The sequence below is a fragment of the Embiotoca jacksoni genome, unplaced genomic scaffold (genome assembly GCF_022577435.1).
Source record: "Embiotoca jacksoni isolate LCO1_2020_lvr unplaced genomic scaffold, fEmbJac1.0.p SCAF_16, whole genome shotgun sequence".
NCBI classification, from domain to species: domain Eukaryota; kingdom Metazoa; phylum Chordata; class Actinopteri; family Embiotocidae; genus Embiotoca; species Embiotoca jacksoni.
Window position 1 is genome coordinate 13375927 of NW_027185296.1, and position 25520 is coordinate 13401446.

General features: G+C 41.1%; 1 protein-coding gene across 5 annotated transcripts in view; it reads left to right on the forward strand.

The window, feature by feature from the left end:
• The window catches only part of ptprfa (protein tyrosine phosphatase receptor type Fa), a 217008-nt gene that overhangs the window by 32205 nt on the left and 159283 nt on the right, over nt 1-25520 (forward strand). For all 5 annotated transcript variants that reach the window (XM_069151002.1, XM_069151004.1, XM_069151005.1 and 2 more), the window contains exon 2: nt 23520-23683. In XM_069151002.1, coding sequence (XP_069007103.1) covers nt 23590-23683 — 94 coding nt within the window. In that variant the 5' untranslated portion in view covers nt 23520-23589. The remainder of the gene's footprint in view (nt 1-23519; nt 23684-25520) is intronic.

Below are 25520 nucleotides of genomic sequence, written 5' to 3' on the forward strand. Positions count from 1 at the left end.
ATGAATTTAATTTTGTTTCTCGATAAACTTCCTACCCGGCCGATCTTCTCCGCTCAGCTTGTCGCGGTCTCCGAGCGTTTTCCGTCAGAAATAGACTCGCTGCCGATCTTTAGCAGAGCAGCGCGGCGAGCTGCTTCTGGGACGCTGGTGAGCCGGTGGGACACGAAGCGTCCACATTAATGATGGTGATTCACTCAGCCATGTTGGAGACAGAACCGGTGGAAAAAAGGCTTCTGACTGCTTAACTTTTGTCAGTGAGCATGTATTGATTTGGTTTGCTCACTGAACTTTATTTATGCCATATAGTGCCAAATCTTAGGGAACTTTAAATGTTAAACCAAGACCTTAAAGTATTACTGAGAGAAACCCAAAACTCCCGGTTCAGCAGCAGTCAGAGACAGTTGGGAGGAAAACCTCCCTTTTAACAGGAAGAAAGCTCCAACACAAGCAGACTCAGGGTGGGGTTGGGGCTGGGTATAGGGTGAAACAGAGCGGAGAGAGAGGGCATTAAGAAAGGTTTGTAGGGCCGGTCGCTCCGGAGTCAGAGATACCTGCAGAACGGTCCTGAAGAGAGACAACCGAGAGGACAAACTCTTCGGAGGAACACAATGTTAATGACGTGCAATAGCAGCATATAAATGCATGAAGTGAGAGAGTGGACAGCAGAGAAGTGGCACTCAGCACATTAAGGGAGGCTCATAACTGTAACTACTGTATATAGGTGCATAAGTGGGAGAGAGTTCAGGGGCGTCTGACAAAGCCCAACTACCAACTTTATCAAAAAATTACGTTTTAAATGAAATCTTAAAGAGAGAAGATGCCCGGCTGCCAAATCCAAACTGCAGTAGTTTTGCAGTTAAAAGCTCCGCCTCTCATTCTACTTTTAGACAATGGAAACCATTAGTGAACCTGTCAGTGTTATATTGGGATAACTGGTACTATTTGGTCTTTAAGACAGAGCTTGGAAAGGGCTGGTGTCCACCAAAGAGGTTGACCAGCTGAGAACGCCCAGCTGGGAGCCCTTTTTATCAGCTGAGGCGTGATACAGAATATCCGCAGAAGTAACAGTTCATTTATTTGTTGCAAGAACCCATTTTCACAGATAGTTTCACATAGTTTAAGGTCTTATTACACCGGATGAGTGTGTGAGAAGCCTTTGGAGTTTTTACCCTGCTCCAATGCACATGGTCCTGGTTCTGGGCTTAGACCTGCTTTGCACCGGTACAAAAATGGGCCCTTAATGTGACAAAGCTTCACAGCAACCAAAACTCCAAGGAGACAGTTTTTCTGTGAGAGAAAAAAAGTTAGAGAAGCAGAGTGGTCAGTATGATTTGACTTTGTTACACTGACGAAAATCGGCTCTGTGGAAATACACTTCATGTTGAATTTACTGTGAGCCATCCTTCATTTAGTCGTAGGCGTTTTGTTCCTGGTGGATATTAGCAGTCAGTAATTTGTTGATGTCATGGAGACATGATGTGAGCGGTATCTGAAGAGAAGCAGTGGTCTTCTGACTGAGAAAGAGACATCTGTGTGCAAATAGAAGCAATAAAGCCCTTAACTGCCTCTAATGCGTTCAGATAAAGACGGAGTGTGACAGCTTTTTTCCCAGTAGGGGGTCGTGGTGAGGCGTGTTGCTTGGAGGAGAGATATGGCTGACTATTACAGCTGACTCAGCACTTCCATGGCGGAACCTATAGGGACAGCATCCTCTCTCTCTCACACACTCACACTCACACACACACACTCACACTCACTCACACACACACACACACACACACACACACACACACACACACACACACACACACACACACACACACACACACACACACACACACACACACACACACACACACCTCAACATGGTGCTGGCCAATTTCAACAGTCCTGGTGAGAACACCGACAGACATACAAGAACAAACTAGGACCAGCACATGTCACACACACACACAGGGACACAAATAATACAAGACTTGGCACAGCATTGCAAACAGCGTTACTCACAGATTAGACAGAATAGGAAAGGAAGAAATAATGCCAATGAGCAAATGAAGTGACTGCTACTATAAAAGTAATATTAAATGAAGCATCGAGAGGACAGTAAGATGTGTTTTGTTTTGGGGTGGGAGGTGGACGGCAGCAGCAGGAACCTGTCTGTCATCAGTTGCTTGTGTTGGGGGAGTTTATCGAGCGTCTGGTTGTAGAAGACATTAATTTGACAGGTGTCTCGGCAGCGCTGCTCTCTCCTCAGGCCTCTGCTGTCTGCAAGCTGCCTCGTTAGACACGTTGGCGCTGACAGATCACAGGAGGTGACATGACCAACACCAGGACGATGACCCTGTCTGCGTCCAATTAGTTTGTCACCTTCCACCCAGCTGTGCTCATACTGCTTATAGACTCCACAGAAACAACATTCCTCCCATATTCATTACTGTCCTTTTGTGATGATTTCTAATGCTGTTAAATCATCCTTCTGGTCTCATCCCATACTATGGGCTTGTGTTTTAAGAATTGGAATTGTTGCCACAATCAATATATCAATTAATATCTTAATTTTTGTTCATGTGACCAAATGATAACACTCAGAAAATGATATTGTTTCCTTTTTTTTAAGTGTTAACTTTGAAAACTGCTACAGAATTGACATCACATACTCCAAATGACTAATTACACTGTTTGTAATGGACATCCCGAATGACCTGACGTGTCTGTGCCTTTCACAACTGTTACAAATCATGTGATGAAGTGGTTTAGGTTATGGCAGGGTTCAGGCACCAACATGAATTACCTGAGTTTTGGGAAGAATAACAGTTTGGTTTAAAATAAATACTTTCTGAAGAGCAGAAACACATTGTTGTTTGGATTAAAGTAATGCAAAATAAAAATTGTATATACTGTACATAAATGTCTGTTATATCATTATGTATCAAATATCTGAGCCCCTGGCCCATTTATGAAAGCTCTTTCATAAAAACACTGAATCTGTCTTCAAATCACTGATGTGTAAAGCAGTGTACTGAGAAGATGTAATGACGTACTGGTGCTGCCAAAGAGCTCCAAATGGACACCTTTGTTAGTCCATCCAGAGGAGAGCTCCTTCGTCAGCGTGTTTACAATAAGAAAAATGAACAGCAGCAGTCTACAAAAAATGCCACCTCACTTCCTCCTTTTTATTCCCAGTAGACAAGAGTCATAACTATGTTTACTAAAGGACATGAAGACAAATAGATTTTGAAGGATATCCTCATTAGCATGAGTAATAATACCAGGAGTGTAAGTATTGATGTGTAACACTAGAAACCAGCATATAAAACACTTACTATAAAAGATGAACTTAGTGTCATTCTATATTTTTGTTATTGCCAACATATCCTATAAAAACACTGAAAACAACAATGTGTTAGTGTCTCTGAATAGTTTCTGACCTCTGACCTAAATACTCTCTGTGGCTCTCTGCTACGAGCCGCCTGATTCCTCTTGAAGATGCACGTTTCTCTTTCTACACGACCACGATGCATGTTGAGAAATACAAGGCTGATGGGACCTGCCATGACTTTAGCAGCTACTTATTTGGTTGAAACCGTAACAGTCATGTAAACAGCCAACAAAACAACTGCATTCTGGAGGAATCAACAGGTTGACTGACATCAGCGTCAGGTCAGGACACATCTGAGTCGTAGCGATGTTGAAGTGACACGGGTGTGAACCCTCCAGCGCGGTGTTCGTGTGAATGATAGGCGATCGAGGAGCAGAACCTTCAAAAGTTGATGAGCACATGGTCTTGAACTGAGATTAAAGACCTCTAAACTCCACCACATCCACTCGCTGAGAGTTAATTAAACCCGATGAGCTCGCCCTCACTCAGAGCACTTTCCAATTATCAATTTGTGTTTAATTTAAGGGAAGACTTCCTTAAAAAGTTTAGTTGGGATGAGATCTAACAGACAGCTAGAGGATCCAGATGAAGAAATAATTCTAGTTAACTCAGAGAGCTCAACAGGAGAGAAATGTTCCAAGTTTACATCTGGTCCTACAGTTGCTTTCAGGGCTGCTGTTGCTTAGCAACACATCAGTGATGGTGTCAGGAAGGGTCGGCCCGATTCTCTCCCTAATAGTAAGAATTTTATTAGTAAAGAAGTTAATGAAGTCATTACTGCTGAGAGCTGAAGGAATAGAGGACTTAACAGAACTGGGACTCTTTGTCAGCCTGCTACAGTGATGAAAAGAAACCTGGGGTTGTTCTTGTTGTCCTCTATTAATGATGAATAATATAAAGTCCTGGCCTTACCAAGAGCTTTCTTATATAATATTAGACTCTCCTTCCAGGCAGGTGAAATTCTTCTAAATTAGTGGAACTCCATTTCCTTTCCATCTTTCTAGTCGCTGCCTAGCAGAGCGTAGTTCTGAGTTGTACCACGGAGACAACTTCCTCTGGTTCATGACTCTCTTCTTCAGAGGGGCGACATCATCTAGAGTTGTAGCAGAGATACTGCAGTGTTTTCTACCAGATGATCCACTAGTGTGGGACTAAGATCAACGTAGATGTCTTCCACTGCTTTAACACACGGCATCGAAGAGGATAAACATGTAACTGCTTCCTTAAACTTGGCCACGGCATCATCTGACAGACATCTACTGTAGTGGGATTTATTCCCACATGCTGTGTAACTTCAGATGTTAATAAGAAGGAGGGTGTGGTTGTAGATGTACAACTTGATATGATCAGTCCAATAATGCATGCCATTCAGTCTGCAGTGATCTGGAGGCAGAGACTTGGTCCTACGCTGCTCTACAGTTACTGGACTGTTCCACAGTTCACTCTGAGTGTTGTTGCTTCATGTTCTCGTTCTCTTCCCTCGGTATATTGAACTCTTTCCTCTGGGGTGTTGTTACTGTCTGTCTGAATGAGACTGCTTAATGCAGAGGCTGAGTAAAATGTAAAATATTATTCTTCAAGTTCAGTGTGTTGGATTTTGGAGGATTTATTGGCAGAAATGTGAATATAATATTTATGATTCTGTCCTCATTTGTGTGTAATCATGTGAAACTGAAAACTGCTGTTGTCATTCCTTCCCAAAGTGCCGTCCACAGAACGCACCACAATGTTTCTGCATATTTTCAACATGCTCTCTTGTGCTGTGTTCCAGATGACATACTTCCATTAGTACACTAATAAATAGTGCTCTTACATGTCAGGACTCTGACTTGTGTAGTATTTGAATGTAGACAGAGTCATGTTGTTTCAGATCGCACACTGCTCTTCTGCACTGACAGGAAATGACCTCATCATGTGAACACGTCACCCTCCTAAATATCTGCAGCTTTAATTATTTTTCCCAGAAATGTCCTCTGTTTAACACTCAATAAACACACTGATTCTTCTGTCCAGCAGCAGCAGTGGAAAAGAGACACGTTGTGTTCAGGATCAGCTGCAGCTTCCTCAGATGCTTTAATTTGAAATTTCTTTTTCCCCCTTCCTCCACTTTTTTTTGGACCATTCTGAACGCCTCATCCTGGTACTTGTAGTGTACTGTATGTTTCTGTACTGACAGCTGAACACACTGATGCACTTTGGATAGTGAGTGTTAGTCCTAAACCCCTCCCACCAGATGACCACAGGTGCTTTAATCGCAAAGTTCCCTTCATCTTGTGGTTGCCAGTCTCGACATATGATTTATTGTTTTCAGTGGTGTGCTGGCCGTCAGGAATACTTGTACTAATCCCGGTGGGCTGTCGTATTAGAGGGCCAGTGGGCCGTTAGGAAAAAAAAAGATCCATAAAGTTTTTACTAGACCTCTCTGTCTGTCAGCGTTCCTCCCTGTTTGCCTGTTATTCGGTTTGTGCATTACCAAATCTGGATTTCCTTCTGGGCACGCCTCTGACTGCATTTCCTGTCAGACTCATTTAGAATTTCTTTTTGAGAAGTCCATCGTCCTGTTTTTGGGTTGCTTTGCAGTTCTCAAGGATTTTCTGCCACTAAATCTGGCTGAATATCTGAAGGGAAGTGTACGTCCATGTGCATTGGTAGAATAATGAGAACGCCTTCTCTCTGATCATTTGCCTGAAGTCTCTGTCACAGATTAGATATTTTAAAGCCAGAATGCAGAGCCAAGAATTGGTGTGGAAGTCTTGTTCTCTCTGACCTCTTGAAACACAGTATGCTGAAAGGTTTTGGGGGAATTTTGCCTAACTCAGCCAAAAACAAAAACCTGCCTACCCCAACTGTCTGACTGGCCATTTTAAAAACATAAAAGGAAAATGATTCTGTCTTTAACAATTATCTGTAGCTACACAGTTGATTCAACTTCATTTTTTATTCGACTGAACTTAATATCTCAAGTACAGTTACGGCAGCTGTCATCAAGACTGCTTTGAAAGACCAAGTTGACACAAATTCAGTTAATGCACAATTTTTAAAGCAGCAGCCGCTTGTGTTTCTAAGAAACCTAAAATGATCTCCATATGGACTCATATAATGTAGAAAGAAAAACAAAACGTGACACTGAAGATAAATTTCACATAATCCAATCCAGACTTTTTTTCATTGGTTGCACTGGTGGACCTAATTTGCTAATTTAGCCAAATCTTTCCTGCAGCTTGTGGTGCTGCAGTAATACATTTCAAGCATGATCTTTTTTGTCAGTTCCCACACGGTTGTAAATTCAAAAAGTGTTGCGATTAACCCTCCATAGCTGTTTGAAAAGCTCTGACGCACCTTTACTGCTGCTTGGAATAAATTGCAGCTCATTCGTGTCACTACCATCAGAAGAAAGTCTACCTGCACAAAATTCAGGAACTCGGCTTTGCTTGAAGGATTGCATTATTCATTTTTAATCACAAAATGTTGATCATAAATTTACATGTATTACTGCAGGCTACTGCTTACCCAGCTCTGCACTGACCAGCACACCTCTGTCTACCTGACAGCAGCCGCACTCTCACTGTTTTCTTTTAGCAAGGTAGCCGTTAGCTTGCACACAGTAAAACACAAGTGGTGCCTAAAACTGAAAACACCAAAGTGTTTGCTATTTGATATCCTGTTACCTCTCACTGATAAATATAGTTGTGTAAAGCTAGCGTTTGATGTTACAGGCAGTACCAAGAGTACTCGGCTTCACACTAACACTACTTTAGCTCTTAACTTTTTTGCCAGTTATTGAGATGTACTAAATGTTCCGTTCCTGCACATTATTGCTACTCGCACTATTTTTTGTTCGCTGTTTTTCTCATGTTCATTATCAGCTCAGAAAAATCTCTAAAAGCAGCTAAGTGAAATCATCATTTAGCTATTTGCATGTTGTGTGCCCAGACTTGCTCCTTTTTCCTGCAAATTCATCATCTGGAACTGTGAGAAGCAAATAAGGTGTTGTGAGGCAGGTGTGACTTGACAGATTGTAAAGTCTCCCTGGACTGAACAGCAGCTCTCTGAACATTGTGTGGCTGTCAGAGGCACCAGGAAACCTTTAAACAGACTTTGAATTATCCACTGATGAACAGAGGCGGTCTTTGTCATTAGCCAAAGAAAATGTTAATGCATTCTGTGGAGGATAACGGCACACTCTGCATCACGCTGCCCAGGCATAAATATTTAGAGTCTATGACTTCACTAATCTCATGAGGCAACACAACCACACTGCTTAACGTCAGTATGTTCATACCATTAACTAAACAGTCGGCATGACGGGCAGATAATGATCTATTATTACCACGCATTGAAATCAGTGCATTTTGCGGAAACCCTGAAAAAAGCTTTAAAAATGAATCTGAATATTAAGAACTGAATTATAGCTGTATATTTGTCTCCTAACTGGATTTTAAGATGCTGCTGCCTGTTTTTAGGAAGCAGATGGCACAAATTATGTTGAGCAGCAGCGTGCCGTGAATGAAACAGGGGGAAGCTCGAACCTGCGTAAGTAGTTCAAGTTCCGTCGCTTGATCATCATCAGCGCCTGAGTTACACATGCTTTCGTCACATGATGGTTTCTCCATGCAACTGAACCTTGAGCAGAGACAGCACATCAAAGTTTGTGTCAAATTGTTTGGAGAACAGAAATAAGTCTCAGGGAGATACATATGGTGAGTAGGGGTGGTGGGGAGCTACGATTGTGTTTTTGCAGTCGAGGAACTGGTTGGTGCTTTCACCTGCTCTGTGCACATCACGGGTCTACTGACCATTCATGTGCCACAGGAGCGGATACTTTTTGATAATATATTTATCATATATTTTGTATATAAAAGTTTCAAGAATACACAGAAAAAGACATGACATTTTTCAGTTAATTTCCAAAATTGATCAATTGAAGTCAATAAATGTGTTGCATGGACCGTAGTTTAGTGTGAATAAAAAGATTGAATCAGATTTTACAAAATGACAATTGACTTTGGTTTTCTGAGCCTTTGCAGAGCACGATGAAGCTCTGCAGGTTGTCTGTATGTTTCAATTGTAAACGCATCATTGTAGAGATGTTTTTACCAACACTTCAAAATGCTTTCATGTCATACTAATGTCATATTGAGACTGCGTCCTGTAATTAATTGGTGTCTGCATGATGTAGTAATCATATTACAGGTTGTATTAAGCACTTTCACGTCATAATGAGAGCCCTCGGACTAAAAATAGAGAAGAGCACATTTGGATGTTTAAGATCAATTACAAAATGGCATTTAATAATCACAAAAGTTAAGCTAATAACTTAGATCACTGACTTTCACTGTATTTTGAGCTGTTTTATCTGCAACAATGTGCTGATTTCAGAAAATAAAAGTGTTGAAGAAGAGACTGCATGTGTGGCCTTGGCTTTCAGTCAGACGTCTAAAAACGACTAAAGGTGTCGTTAGAGCGCTCTCCTGGAGGAGAAACGTGATGCAAAACATACAGATAGAGTAGCAGACTCAGACTCAATGTTTCCAAGAGACTTTTGCAAATCAAATCTTTGAAGTTCATGGATCTATTCACTGCCAGTATTATTGAAGCCTGACTAAAATCTGTGATTTTACAGCGTCATTGAAAGGCAGCTCACATCACTCATCCATTCAAGAGAAACTACAGTTTGATTGATGCGTCTTTTGACCCGGTGAAATTGCAGTTTGGAGCAACAGCAGAGAGAAATTATCTTTGTTGCAGACGGATGTGATGCCATTGGCTGACAGTGAATCAGGTCCTGCTGTGATAAAATCACTTGACAGTAAACACACGTTTGGTTACACAGCCCTATAAATGCGAATGCTTGTCACTGAATATTTAAATATATATACACACACTCCTCTGATTAAGGTAGTAGCTCATACAATTGGTACATTTTTACAAAGGCAAATCATTCAATTTAAATTAAATTTGTGTCTTTTTATTTTCAATATTTAATATTTTTTCTGACACATCAAAGTGACTTCCTATCTTATCTATCTATACAGGAAAAATGGTCAGTTGATGTATAGTACAAACTATAAATCATCATTAAAGTAGCCACTTTTGTTAAATCTACCTGTTAGAATTGCCTACACAAACTGTCCCCTGAAGACTGAGCTTGTCTTGTGTTAAATAAATAACACAATAACAGAATGTGGTTTCTTTCAAAACATACTTCCAGATTTGAATTTTTTAGGATGCACTTGTTTTTTTACAGTGTACATAGTAGGTTATGCAAGGAATTGTTTTCTCATAAAGCCTTTGCTGTCCAAAAAGTATATTAGAGCAAAACTACAGTTTGGCAACCAGAGCAGTAATGACACATTACAGTCTGCAATGTAAGAGCATTTTATATGATGTCATCATGTATGTATGACCAATAAAATGCATTGTTATTCGCTGATATACAAGTGGGGAAGGCGACAGCTAGGTTCATCCACCTGCGTGTGCAGATATTGTTTTTGGAACAAATAATATAAACATATTTCTCTGACCTTCCCTGTCAGGATGGAGTGTGTCTGTGTGTGTGTGTGTGTGTGTGTGTGTGTGTGTGTGTGTGTGTGTGTGTGTGTGTGTGTGTGTCTTTAAACAGCACAAATTTACCAAACCGATAGCTGTAACCTGACTGCACCACAGGCCTGTCAATCAAACAGACACGCCCCCAAAAACAGGTCTTCTTGAATCTTCTTTTCTAATGAATGAGGGATTATTTTCAGATGGACCTCCAGAAAACTAATAAGAAGGAGTGACTTTAGCTAACAACACCGAGATAACTGATGGACACATTTTATTCACTTTGGATTTGATGAGAGAAGTTGAATGGGAGTCTATGGAGCCGGAGGCTTTTTGGAGCCGACCTCTAGTGGCACTCGCTGGTATTGCAGCTTATGGCACTTTTCCATTTTGGTCCAAACAAGGAGAGCTTATAAAAGTGCATCACCCCTTACTGTCCTCCCTCTGCTCTGCTGGTCGGTGCCTCAAGCTGGAAAGGACTTTGCCCTCGGCAGGTTAATCACCTCAGAGATTCCTATAATAATGGAGCTAATCCTGCTGTTGTGTAGTTTGTGTGCCATTTTTGAGCTTTTTATCCAGGTTATTGTGAGAGGTTGTATGTACAGTATTAATTGATTAGCATTGAGGCTCTGTGTACTCTCATCTTCCTGATGAATATTTCATAAGGTTTTCAGTAAGGCTGTGTTTTTACAGACAAAAAACAACCACAAAAGACATTCACCATAAATGATGTCCAAACACACATACAGTGCCATGTCTGAAGTCTATGTGAAACCTTCTACCTCAGTGGGATGGAGATCAAGATGAAGATAACATCAATGCAAGTAATTTACTTGCCTTATGAAGAAATCATTTCACTGTTCTCCTTACCTCTTTGATGTAGGAGTTTATTGCCATTTTATTTTCTGCCTCTATTGTTGAGGCTGTCATCATTAATAGTTGGGATCTGTGTTGAACTTAATTCATCTCTGTCCCAGCGACATTATGAACATGAATTGTTTGGATTTTTTTTTGTAGTGCGCATTCAATTTTTTACAAGTAATTGAAGTTCTTTAGATGAAATTGGAAATATATGACCTAAGTAGCGATGATCTAAAATGTTTATAAATAATAAATGTAAATATCCTGCTTCAAGGCTTTTCTTTATTACACGAGCCAGAAGGAACTAGTCTTATTTCATGGGTCTACCGCTCATCAAGGGGGCTCTCTGATTTAGGAGCTGCAAAGAAAGTCCTTGAAGGGATTGTTCTGGGTTTTGTTAAAGCCTATCTGATTCATAATGGACTGCTCTCTTCTTTCAAAGAGCTGCTGAACATTTTAGTATTATGTTAGTCAGTTGTGATCAAAACCATTTAAAAGACTTAACTAAGTCAGTCATGTCCTTGCACAAGTTAGAGTTCGAAGCTTGTTTATTTTTCTATAATAAAAAAATATGAAGGTGTCTTATTAAGTACTGCTAATGCTATTTCTTAGCTCAGTCTGCAACCGGTCAGATATCTACTTGTCAGGGTTCAACTAAAGACACATTTACTTTGACTCCATGAACAAATCCTTTAATTGAAGCAATTCTATTGCTATAATTATTTTTGTCCCAACATTTAAGCCCATTATCTATCTGTTGCAAAGCAACCAGCCAATAAATAGTTCAGCACATATCTGACAAAACCTCATGAAAATGTGAAATTGTTGCTTTGACAATTTGGATTTTGTATGAATTACACAAAGGAGACTGTTTGGCCTTCAGACGCTGGCTGCGTCCTATTTCCAGCCTTTATGTCCAGCTAAGCTAACAGTCTGCTGGCTGGTGCCTTATATTTACTCTACAGACATCCCAAAAGTGGAACTACTTCTTTAAATGTGTTAAAGGGGTGTTGTGATGAGAGCCCGCCCTGGATGACTTAATGCCAGTCTGATCTATACCCTAACTTCAACCTCTCCATGATTTTCATGCACAGATGAATATAGAAGGCACAAGGCTATGGTCAAATTGGTTTGATCCCAGCCTGCAGCCTTTCTGTGTGGAGTTTGCATGTTCTCCGTGTGCCTGCGTGGGTTCTCTCCGGGCACTCCGGCCTCCTCCCACCATCTAGAAACATGCACTTCAGGTTAATTGGTGATTCTGGAAGAAATTGCCCTTTGCTGTGAAGGAGAGTGTGAATGGTCTTTGTTTCCATCTGTCTCTGTGTGTTGGTCCTGTGATAGGCTGGCGACCTGTCCAGGTGAACCCTGCCTTCGCCCTCAGTGAGCTGGGATAGGCTCCTCCCCCTCCGTGACCCTGTTCAGGATGCAGCGTGTACAGATAGAAGATGGATGGATGATTCATGACATCAACTGGAAACCTTGTTATGATCATCTACCATTTGCGCTGTCATAGTTACTGCATTATGCAGTCATACAAACTCAACCCTTCCTGTTTTATTTCAAATTAAAAGCCCTCCAGTGTTTTATTTGATAGAAACCCCTCATTTCTTAAAAAGCTTTTTATTGTGAAACATTTGCAGGAACGTTTTGTGACCGGAGTCGGACAATCACACGTAAAATGAATAACCCAGAACAACCGTTGAAAACAGCAAAAGAAAAAGTCCATTTTACTGACTGTCCTGACAGGACTCATGATCGAAGACAACCACTCTTTGCCTTCATTATATGAACCCAGGCTGATGGGACAGTAAAATGAAGAACAGGGGAGAGCTGGGATTCTTTGAATGTCATGATTCATACACGAAGAGGGATTTATTAGACTGAGCTCAGGGGCTGCCCATCTTTCAGCCCGCCTGTCTGTCTCCAGATTCATGGATATGCTGATGGATGAACATGGAGGGAAATGATGAGTGACTCGGCGATACTGCTCAGGATGGGCGGATATTTGTGCAGGCAGGTATTGAATTTATAAACCTGTTTTTTAATCTCATACTGTACTTCCAGGTTTTCAAAATAGAATCTGATGAAATTGAATTTGTTTTCTATGAATGAAAGTCAAACTCAAATAACTAACTCAAATTGACTGTTCACCAGAATTTGGCTGTAAATTCTGTGGTAGACTTTGAGAAACTGGTCTATGTACCTTTCCCAGTGAAAATGAATGTTAAATCAAACTTAAGATAATGTATGACTTTAATTATCCCTAATGGAGATAAAGTATTTTAGCGACAAATACAACAGAGGTAGGGAGAAACAATAAAACTAGAGTTACTGCCTAGTGGTTGTATGCCGCCGCTGACCCATATGTGTCCTGTAACACAGTTAAAATGCACAGCATGCCACATGTATCAGTCATAAATAAGCTCTTTATGATGCTTAATGTTGAATATCAGCAGAATGTCTCTGAGCTGCTTGATAGCTGTCATTCAGCCACAGTTATCCTCCACCCTCCTTCAACCATCCACACCCAGCCACTTCACTCCTCCAGCGTCAGGACGTATCGATCTGGCTGCTGACACAGTTTTGTGACAGGATGTGACTGTCTGTCCATGCGAACCAGGGACATGACGGATCAGTGGCATTTATATTTAACTGTGTTTATGAAGGCAGACGTGAGCAGCTGTCCTGTCAGGAACGGTTGTCTTAAGAGCTGCAACTCACAAAAACCCACCTGACAACAACAACAAAGTAAAAAACAGCACAAAGAAAGAAAAACAGAGGACATTTTCCCCTTGGTATTGATTGCCTCACTGACATGTATGTTGCCATAATGTGTGATGCTGCTTTCTAATTGCACCATAAATTCTAATAAAAAAAACAAACACAAAATGTAATCAGCAGATTTTCTGCTAAAGGACCATTTTGATTTGACCCTTTCGAACAGTTATACCGACCTGTCACAGTGTTCACACCAAGGCTTCCATTTGGATTTATTGCATTTCATTTTTAACAGCAGCTTGCCAGCTCTATTAAAAACAAAGGTTTTGATGATGACATAAAGATGGGGCCTTTAGATGTTTTTAGTTTTTTTCTGTAACCATTTTATTTGACTTTTTACAAAAAGATGCTTACAATAATAACCATGTACAGGTGTTTGACACTGGAGATAATAGAGTTCCACATGTGGTACAGGCTACCAAATCTTTTTGGTTGGAGATTAAGTTTTGGGTAAATATGTGAAAGCTTAGTTTCTCATTTAATTGTTGAATTTGTCATTTATGAATTTAAGAGGATCACATTTTTCTGAATTTTCTGAAACCAACCTGAATGCTCGCTAAGTGAATATGTTTGCTGCTGTATTTTCAGTGTTATTAGTCTCTTCTGAAACACATTAACAAAACATATTGTTTTTTGTATTTGTTTATTGAGTGCCTTTGTGAGGCATCAAAATGATCCATAAATCATGAACATTTGGAAATCATTTTTTTTCCCTTTGTAGGTCATGGAATACATATTTATGAGTCCAATTCCCCTCCATAGTTTTGAGCTACAACGAATCCATGACTGGGTTGAGTTTCAAAATTCCAACTTGACTTGAGGAACAATAGTTTGAAAAGTTACCTACTTTTTCAAATGGATTTCATCAGTTAATGGTGTTTGTCATTTGTCATGCAGTTAATTCCCACCAAGTAGAACATGGACATGGAGTTAAGATTGGTTTGATGTCTGTTGCATTGTCGTGACAGGTATTAATTTTCCAGCGACTGTTGTTTCTCAGGAAAAATTTACTTTGAGTCTTTTTGTTTTGATAACTTCAGTCAGGTTATTCTGTGAGTGGTGCATTTATTTTGCTTCATTTTCTTTCATGTGTGAAATTAGTAGCAGCAAACACTGCTGTAACTTTGCTTGTAACATCAGCTGTCATAACTCTTTTACACACACACACACACACACACACACACACACACACACACACACACACGCACACACGCACACACACACACACACACACACACACACACACACACACACACACACACACACACACACACACACACACACACGTCTACCACACAAGCAGGTCTCAAACATACTCGGTCTCTGCCTTTATTCATAATCTATACTACAGCAACTACATGTAGAACAGCTGTCAATTTAACAGCAGTGCAAGTGATGGCCCACAATAAACCTGGGACTGAGGAGTATATAAAGGGGACCTATTATGTTCATTATAATTTTTTTTTTCTCATATTCTGTGACTCCTCAGAAACATGCCGAGGCAGAGTTATCATTGAGAAAAGGTAAAGAGGACAGGGAGGGAAAACTCACACATTGTGAGAGTAGAGCAGAAAGTTAATGGCAATGAGTTTTATAATTTAAATGCATGAACAGTGAAAGAGAGTGCAAAGGAGAGGAGGGTTAGGTTAGTTCAATGTCATATGAGCCAGTCGTAACTGTATGCTTTATCAAAAAGGAAGGTTTTAGATTGAAAAACAAACTTGACAGGGTGTCTGCCTCCCAAACCCAAACTGGGAGCTGATTCCAGAAGAGATCATTTGGAATAAAAGGGAACTATAAAGCTTCAAATATTTGATACAACTTGGTCATTAAGGGCATTGCATGTGAGAAGGACTATAAATTTGTTTCTTGATTTTGCAGGGAAGATATTATGGGACAAATATGATCTCTCTTGCTAAACCCCATCAGTACACTTGCTACATCATTTTAAATCAACTGGAGGCCTTTTAGAGAGTTACTGGGACATCCTGATAGCAAGGAATTACATCACTCCACAGAAGATAACAAATGTTTGAACTAGTTTTTCAGCATCGCTATAAGACAGGATGTTCCTAATCTTAAAAGGTGAAAGAAGTTCCCAGAGACTTGATTTAAAGGACATAAAATACATAACATAAAAGTACATCCAAGGTTACTTGCGGTACTAATGGAGACCAAGGCAATCCCATCCAGAGTAACTGAGAGGTCAGATAGTGAGTTACTGAGTTGTTTTTGTCTGAATTCACATTTAGAAAATTACAAGTCATTCAGGCCTTTATGTCTTCAAGATATGCTTAAAGTTTGACTAAGCGATTTGTTTAATCTTGATTAATATAACTGGGTGTCATCTGCATAGCAACGGAAAATGATTCAGTGTTTCCTAATAATATTGCCAAAAGGAAGCATGTGTCATGTGAAATGTTCTACTACAGAGCCCTGTGGAACTGAATGACTAACTTAATGATCCGTCTCTGTCATACAATGTTGTGATCAATGCAGCACAGAGATCTAGCAGGAAGTATGGAGGTTAGTCCACTGACTGAGGAAACTTCGTCTGAATTGTTAACTGTCAGTGGTGCTGTTTCTGTGCTATAATGCATTCCAACTCCTGAGGGAAAATCCTCAAGTCATTCCTGTGCAAATGGTCACATTATTGATTTGTGACAGCTTTTTCAAATATTTTAAAAGAAAGAGGAGATTGGATATAAGTCCATAGACCTTAAGAAATCCCAAGAGGAAAGATACAATCAAGTTATACTTCATATTTACAATTCTGTCTGTAAAGAAGGGCGTGAAGTCATTACTACCGAGCGTTAAAGGAATATAAGGCTCAACAGAGACATTACTCCTGATCAGCCTGGCTACAGTGCTGAAAATAAACTGGGATTTTTCTTGTTTTCTTCTATCAATCATGACTAATACACTCAGCAGCCACTTTATTAGGTGTTCAACTGCTCGTTAACTAAATATCTGATCAGCCAATCACATGACAGCAGCTCAATGCATTGAGGCATGAAGACACGATGAAGACGAGCTGCTGAAGTTCAAACGGAGCATCAGAACGAGGAAGAAAGGTGATTTCAGTGAAGGTGAAGGTGGCAGGTTGTTGGAGCCAGACGGGCTGGTCTGAGTATTCACTAACTGATGATCTACTGGAATTTTCACCCACAACCATTTCTAGCTTTACAGAGAACGGTCCAACAAAGAGAAAATATCCAGTGAGCTGCAGTTCTCTGATGCCTTGTTGATGCCAGAGGTCAGAGGTCAGAGGAGAACAGCCAGACTGGTTGGAGATGATAGAAAGGAAACAGTAACTCCAATAAGCACTCGTTCCAACTGAGGTATGCAGAAGATCTGAACACCACCTGGAAGCTTGAAGCAGACGGACTCCAGCAGCAGAAGACCACTGGGTTCTCCTGTCAGCTAACAACAGCAAACTGAGGCTGGATTCACACCGGCTCATTGGACAGGAGAAGATCGGAGTAACATCTCCATCTGATGAGTCTGGATTTCTGCTGCCACATTCAGATGGTCGGCAGAGTTTGGTGTCAACAACATGAAAGCGTGGATCCATCCTGCCTTGTATCAGTGGTACAGGCTGGTGGTGGTGTGGTGGTGGTGATGGTGGTGGTGGTGTGGTGGTGTGATGGTGGTGGTGATGGTGGTGGTGTGGTGGTGGTTTGATGGTGGTGGTGGTGTGATGTGGTGGTGGTGTGGTGGTATGGTGGTGGTGTGATGGTGGTTTGATGGTGGTGGTGGTGTGATGTGGTGGTGGTGTGGTGGTATGGTGGTGGTGTGATGGTGGTGTGATGTGGTGGTGGTGTGGTGGTGTGATGGTGGTGGTGTGGTGTGGTGGTGTGATGTGATGGTGGTGGTGTGATGGTGGTGGTGTGGTGTGATGGTGATGGTGTGGTGTGATGGTGGTGTGATGGTGGTCTGATGGTGGTGTGATGGTGATGGTGGTGGTGGTTTGATATTTTCTTGTCCCACTTTGGGTCCTTCGTACCAGCTGAGCATCATGTAAACACCACAGCCTACCTGAGTATTGCTGCTGACCGTGTCCGTCCCTTTATGTCCTCAGTGGACCGTCTCCTGATGGCTGCTTCCAGCAGGACAACGCACCACGTCACAAAGATCAAATCATCTCAAACTGGTTTCTGGAACATGACGATGAGTTCACTGGACTCCAACGGTCTCCACGGTCACCACATCTCCATCTAATAGAAGCTTTGGGATGTGGTGCAACGGGAGATTCACATCACGGATGTGCAGCTGATAAATCTGCAGCAACTGTGTGATGCTATTGTAACCCAGGTAAAGTTCAGTAGCCCAATTTACAGATGTTCCCTAAACGTCTCACCAGGCGAGCTTGTGGTCTGAACGTCCTGGCGGTTGCACGTAGCAGAGCGTCAGTCTGAACTTTGTGGGCATGCTGATGCTAAAGCAGATGTCCACATAGAAAGAAATCTGTGATTAAGTGATGTGAGCTTATCACGAACTATTCAGTTCAAATTAATTGCTTTTAGCTCAATATTTGAAACTTTGGCCACATTCAATATGAACATCCAACGTTGTAACTATATGCATTTGATATGCACCCAATGGGATCACAGACTCTTCGGCCCCTCTGTCTTTCTCCCCACCTGTGTTTCTATGTGGAAGGATTGGGCTTCACAGCACACTGACCTCCGGGAAAATGAGCTCCTGTGGCAGGAATGGGCTGAAATGTGCACATTTGAGGGATGTAAATTATTTACTGGAGCCACCTGTATCCATCTTCAAGAAACAAAGCGAATTGAATCACGTACTGAGAAAACATTGTTCTGTATGTTCTCTGTATGGAGAGAAAATCTAGCAGATTTATGGTATGAAGGTAACTACCTTCACTTAGCTTTGTTAGACTGCAGCAGCAATGAGGGCAAGAAATGATGTGAAAGACGGATCAGTGGACGCAAACCTTTCACTGTTTTTAACAACAAAACTGCTGGACTTGGTGAGGGCCAGCACAGCAGCATGTATAAGATGCAAACTAATGCTGACATAACGTCTTTTATTATTTCTCAGTAATGTGTGTGTGGAGGGAGACTTCATTTCAGCTGTTGGGGATTTTTGAGTTCTCCATTCATTTCTGTGTAGGTAACCAACACTCCATGACATCCAGTCAAATTGATTCAGGAAATGGATTCTCGGTGCAGATTTAGACAAGAAGTGGATTCATCATTGTAATAAAAAAAAAGAAAAGACGTTAAATATGTGGAAATTATTATTGACAAAACCATTACGCATATTTAATTGGTTTCGATCATATTGTTGTTCAACCACAGCAAAAACTCAACAGGGAACATGAAGGTTGCTTTTTCCCTATAATTGATGAGCACGTTATCAGATGAGCAGATTCATGAAAAGATTGAAATGATTGTTGATTGATTGATCTCACTGCATTAACATATCAAAGCTCTCTGAAGGTTGCTTCTCGTCTATGTGCTGCGGCTGCCTGCTGACAGACAGTCTTTTTTTTTTATTTCCAGCTGTCTGGGCCATCAGTAAGTGAATAATCCTGTCCACAAATGGCCTGTATAGTATCTCGGTCTCCACAGAGTGATGAGGCGGATTAATCGGTGTCTACAGAGCACTGTTGAACTGCAGGGGAAAAAATGACAGCAGTTCGGCTGGATTTTGACTGTCACTCCTCTCACGTTATGTCTCCAACGACTCACTGTGGCTCCTCTCAAACTCCTATATCTCTCTAAAGTTGATGCTTGTGGGAATTTAGCTCCGATGTGTTCTTGGAGTGTGTATGTATATTTTATTATATTTCAAATGTTGATCAGTAGTAAAAGACTCAGAGTTTTCATCTCCATTCATGGTGAATACTTCCTTTTTATAATATTCTGTAAGTTCTGCATGGCCTGAACCTGAATTTCCACATTGAGGATCCAAATCAGCTGGTGATGCCAACTTTCACATCTGTATCCAGCCTGAGACTGTTTCCTTACTTCATTTTATTTTCTGCTGACAGTTAGCCCGCCACGCTATTCACCACCGACACTGCAAATCTCGGCTACTTGCAAAACACAAGTCATAAAAGGAGCAACTCAGGGTTCAGTGTCTGGCTCAAGGACACTTCTGCATGTGGACAGGAGCAACAGGAGAATATTAAGAGAGTTATTGTGAAATCCTAATAAGACATATTACAAATGCATTTATAGACAGGAAATCACTGAACAGAGTGAAGGGGTGAGAACAAACTTGTTCCCTCCATCCTCCCACTCCCTGATCGGCGTGGAGTCGCACTCTCGGCCGTGGAGGACGTCTTCATTGAGGGCGAGTGTCTGAACACACCGACGCCCTCACCTCTCTACAACCAAACTACGGAAACAGGAGGATGATGATCAAACTTTTACCCCAAATCATTTCAGAAACATATCGAAATTATGGAAATACTGTAAAGAAAATAGTATCTATATATTTACTCACCAAACATGATTATATAAAGATCATACAGCCCAGCTTGTCAGAGGAAAAATGATTTATGGAAAAAATATAAACTCACTCCCACACAACACGCCATGTTTCTTTATTTTACTCCTGTGAACATTTTTGGGAACATAAAACATGTTAATTCTTTGACTTTACTGTCTGTGTTGTACAATTTCAGAGAAAAATGTGGAAAAATATCAAGGATCTAATCAGATTATTAACGGCAAAAGAAAAATATGTTCAAAAAGAGAGAAACGCGGCCATAGAAGTGTGGCAGAGTTTGTTTTTCCATAAATCACCTGGGCAACATGTCAGTGCTGTATGATCTTTATTTAGTGATGTTTGGTGAGTAATTTTACAGTATTTATTTAACTGCAATACCTTTCTGAAGCCAGATTGGGTTCTTCCTCTATGGAAGACCCGCCCTCTGCCTTGCTCACTGGCAGCCACACACCTGGGGACTATTGTGTCATGAGGACCAGGTATATATAGGTATCAGTCAATGCTTTAATCTTGATGCTTTTTGCCCAGTGTGGCTGGGGAGCAGGATCTGCTTCTGGAAGGCTTGTTGTAAAGCTGACTATGTTTTAAAGACTTTATTTGATCTGTTTGATTTCTCACCAAAGGTACTTGAAGCAACCTGTTGCCCAGGCCCAGTTGACATCTTTGGCCTGCCTCAATGTTAGGTGATACAAGGCATGGGATGGTTTTATCATATTTAATAACATATGTATACATCTAAGTTTTTTGTAAACTTTATATCACATTTACTATCCGGTGTTCTAATTTTGCCATTTTTGGGTTGTTTTAGCCTCGGCTGTTTAGCTAAAGCCTATTGTACTGTTACCTGTACTTTGGTTGCACCTGTATTTGTACTGAACTTGATAATCTGAGGGAATGTTTGAGCTAATTGCTCAGGTTGCTAAAGGTTTGAGGCATTTTGAAGTGGCGTGATCATCTGTCTCATCGTTTTTCACTTTTTTGGGGGGGTGGGGGGAGGGTATTTCTGCCAGACAAAAACTGAAATACTGCAATAGATATGTTAAAACACTGCATTGCTGTAAAGTAAAAAGTAACCAAACAGAGTGAGTTGTCTCTACAGGGCTGTTGGTAGCTGATGCAGTTGCTCCGCGAAGACTGTGAAAATCCAGCACTTCCTCCTGTCACTCAGGTCCTGTCACGGCACACCTAATGAGGCATCGAAGGTGTCGGGAACTGTTCCTAAACTTTGTCTGCTTCTTTTCGGAGACTTTCTGTAATTACACTTTCAGAGCGAACGGTGAAATGAGTTTTCAGTCACACTGGGGAAACATTCAAAGCTTGTGTTTTGTGAATTGTGCTTTCTCTTCCAAGTTGATTCCAAAAACGTGTTTGACATGGATTATACTGAAGAGTAGGTAAACTGGTAGAATGGGATTCATGCAGCCCTTGATTTTATTTGCGAAATGAGGAAAGTCGGACGAAAATACAGTCTGATGGTTGTTCTTTCTCTTTGATTGTCTTGTGTTTCTGTGTTCCCTGAATTCACAGCTTTCTATCTCAGCCCATATTTGGTTTTGATGTGAAATCAGGGAAGCTGTGAAAACTGGGTTGTAATTGCGTTCCAGATCTATGCTTTTTTTCTATCAATGGTGAAAAAGGGGAAACAACAAGAAATATGTTAGTGACAATAATAAACCAGCCACTGCATATCATACAATACTGTAAAACCGCAGGCAGATGTCCCTGTAGATAACATTGTTTTTTTTGTTGTTTTTTTTTTATAATCGCAGGGGCTTGTAATAAATAAATCATTGTATCTGGCTGGATTCAATCTGATTGGAAACATGACGATACTACGTCCCGCCCACCGATAGCTGTAACCTGACTGCACCACAGGCCTGTCAATCAAACAGACACGCCCCCAAAAACAGGTCTTCTTGAATCTTCTTTTCTAATGAATGAGGGATTATTTTCAGATGGACCTCCAGAAAACTAATAAGAAGGAGTGACTTTAGCTAACAACACCGAGATAACTGATGGACACATTTTTATTCACTTTGGATTTGAGGAGAGAAGTTGAATGGGAGTCTATGGAGCTGGAGGCTTTTTGGAGCCGACCTCTAGTGGCACTCGCTGGGATTGCAGTTTAAGGTACTTCTGCATTGGAACCATTTTTGGGAGCCGGAAGCTACAAACACTTTTATATCCAGTCTGTGGTTCTAACCGACTCAGAATATTGTCAGTCCAATCAGATTTGGCAGGTCAATACAAAGTTTCGACTATTCAGTCTTTTTAATTTTTCCAAACAAACAAATATACCAGAGCTTCTCAAACCTTTCTGCCGTAACCTCAGGATTGTGTGGCAAACTCATCTTGGTCACCTTGTGTGCCTCTCTCACCTAGTTAGTTAGTATCGGTGGGTAAAATAACCTTAACCGCCTCCCTACCCTCCACCTCCATAAAATAAATGACTGCTTGACTTGAAGAATGTAAGTCAACTGAGGGTCTCTGACCAATGATCTCACTCGACTTTCAGAGGGCAGTCTGAAAAAGTAAACTGTGGTTGAGTGGGTTGACCCATTGTTTGGCAAAAGTTGATGTGCTTTACAGGCGGTATAATCTGTGGAGTAGGTCTGGTTGCTCTTCAAGAATTCTTTATCCTTCTCTTTTGTGAGCCGTGCTATATAATAAGTAAAGCTTAGAGGAGGTCTTCTCATGGTGGAGTCTGTAGTTTGTGCATTCACTGCATTCATGGTCATTGTGAACATAAACCCATGTATTCTTAGTGTTCAGTGTTTTAGTATTGACTATTGATCTTCACCTGGATCAGAGTGTAAACTTTGTGATACCGAACATAAAGGAAACCACCGTGTTTCCAAAAAAGTTGGGACGCTGAGTAAAATGCCAATAAAAACAGAACGGGATGATTGAGTGAAACGCTTTAGGAATGGGAACTGACTCCAGATCAGGTGCTTGTGTTTCACATGAAGTGGAGTTTCTGATTAACTGATGAAGCCTCTTAACTTCTCATTTGCGATTGGAGTCAGAGCTTCATGCATGAAAGGGGCTGGTTCATCAGCAGGATAGTTTCTGTCATGAAGTATGGGGAGAAGGCTTCTGATGTTTGTGACTGGGAATGTTAAAACTTCAGCCTATTGCAAGGCTTTTGTGCCAGCCTGCATTAGTTGTAGATGATGTTTTCACATCACAAATGAGATGAGCATGGCGCACCTGCTGCAAACGCATGACATAAAGTTCCTCATAATTGTGATGAAGTTGCATTGAAGAAAAATATGAGCAAAAATATCTTTATAGGATAAAAGAAATAAACTACAAGCACATGTATAAAATCACTAATATGACTCGTGGACCCAACCAGATGTTTAGAACAGAAAGTAGGAAATAAAATAAGACTTTATACATCTTGAATGAACTACACTGAAATGCAGTTATGCGGAATTTGTCTTTTGACATCAGTTCTCTTTTCTTTTTTCAGGAGTCACTCTACCAATGTGTGCTGTCATAGACAATTAACAGCAGTGTAAGGACCGGAGAGGAGTAAGACCATGGACCTGAGATTCAGACATCTGTTGCCACTCACCAGGGCAGCCCTTCATCTTCTACTGCTGGCCAGACTGATTCTGCCTTCCAACACAGAGAGTGAGTACAAATATCATCCACACAGCTCAAACCTCTGGTTTGAAAAGTGTCAAATAAATTGTTCTAATATAAGATTTAACTAATGAAATCCAGTGTTTCCCCTTTGATTGGGACCCCCTGCTCCTCCTGAAAGAAACACGTCCAAGTCAAAACCTACTATATGTCTGGAAGCTGTGTAAAACTGGAGGGCTTTTAATTTGAAAAGTCGCGGCACTCAACTGAACTGCGGTGTAACTTTTTCAACTGCTCCGCGGTCCAGTTGAAAAAACTTATTTAGGTTATTTACCTAATTTGTGAGCACCGGTTTCTTTCCAGCTCAGTTTCTGTCCTCTGATCTCTGTATGTCAGTGCTCACAGGTGGAGGAGAACGAAGGGAGAGTATCCACTCGTTAATTGATTGTGTTAGTTGATCGTCCTTTCGGACAGGTTAAACAAAATAAATGAACTAAAATAAGCTTAAATAGATCACCAAATACACCTGGGCGGCCCACCCAAGTGAGTCTATGTGTAGGAAACACTGCATATTGTTTGAACCTTCCACGATCTACTCAGAACCGGTTCCCGTTCTACTGGTACATCGCGATCTGGTTTGGAGACGCCTGCTCTACAGTACGTATTACTGAAATGCGTGGCTGCTTTCGGAGATATAATTCACACTTCGCACTCACAATCGATGCATCGGAGCAGCATGACCCAGTCAGAATGCTTTACAGGACGGCACGTCTCATTTGAGTTGACAGCACCCGGGGAAGTGTGAGAATAACCTGAACACTGTTGGACAAGAAGCAGAAAAGGAAATGGAAATTGAATCTTGTGCTTTTTTATTTAAGTGTAATTTGCTGGAACAGGATTTAATTTGACTCAAGGACGCTAACTCCCAGAGGTACTGTTGGCTCAAAATATATGCTTTATGTGTCTAATCTTCCACTTGTATCTGTCCCCAGCATAAGTGGTCCTATTTAAACAAAAATGACTGTAAATTGTATTTAAAAACTCTGTGTACTCATCCAAGCAAGGCTCACCTATGGCCAGTGTGCTGCAACCTTTCTCTTCCTGTGCCCAGCCTGGCTCCAGCCTTGCAGCTCCACAGGGTTGCATACACAGTCAGACTGAGTGTATTCTGTGTTTCTTTGACTCCGTCCCTCCCAGCTTTCATGCAGCATGTAGGTGCTGCTACCGTACTTGTGTGGGAGGCAATTTTGCAGGTCATGAACAAGAAGCAGGACAGAACAATGTATTATTAATAAGAACAAACACAAGTGGCAAACGTGTCTCCATATCTGGCTCTCCATATGGAAGTAAAAACACTCTGCAGGGCTGACTGACTGTTTCTGGGTGTTGGATTATGGTGAATAGCAGGTAGTCTAAACTATCCAGTGTCGGTGAATGTCGACATTAAGGCTGCTAAATTCTACTTTGGTCTCTTCTCCCTCCTTCTATTTACTGTCTGTTTAACACTGAGTAGATTTTAATGTGAGGAAAGCTGGACTGGTGGCAGCTGAGAGAGTCCACTGGAACTGAATGTCAGACAAAAGGATGCAAAGAACACCTTTTATAACTCCTTCTTTAGATCCTCTTACATACTGTATTTTTTTCATCAATCTCTTGTGTTCAGTTAAGAGTTTATTTTGTGATGACACTGAACTGTTGGGATTTATTCTTCAGCTGTTCATTGCGACATTGAGCCTGCTGCATAGGCCCAGTTGAATATATTGGATGTGCATGGTCTGTGCTGGCAGACTGATATTGACAAGAGTGTGAATTGATTGGTCCATGAGTGTGTACAGCTTTATCTTGATTAAAATGAGATATTCATGGCAGTGGGTTGACGTATGGA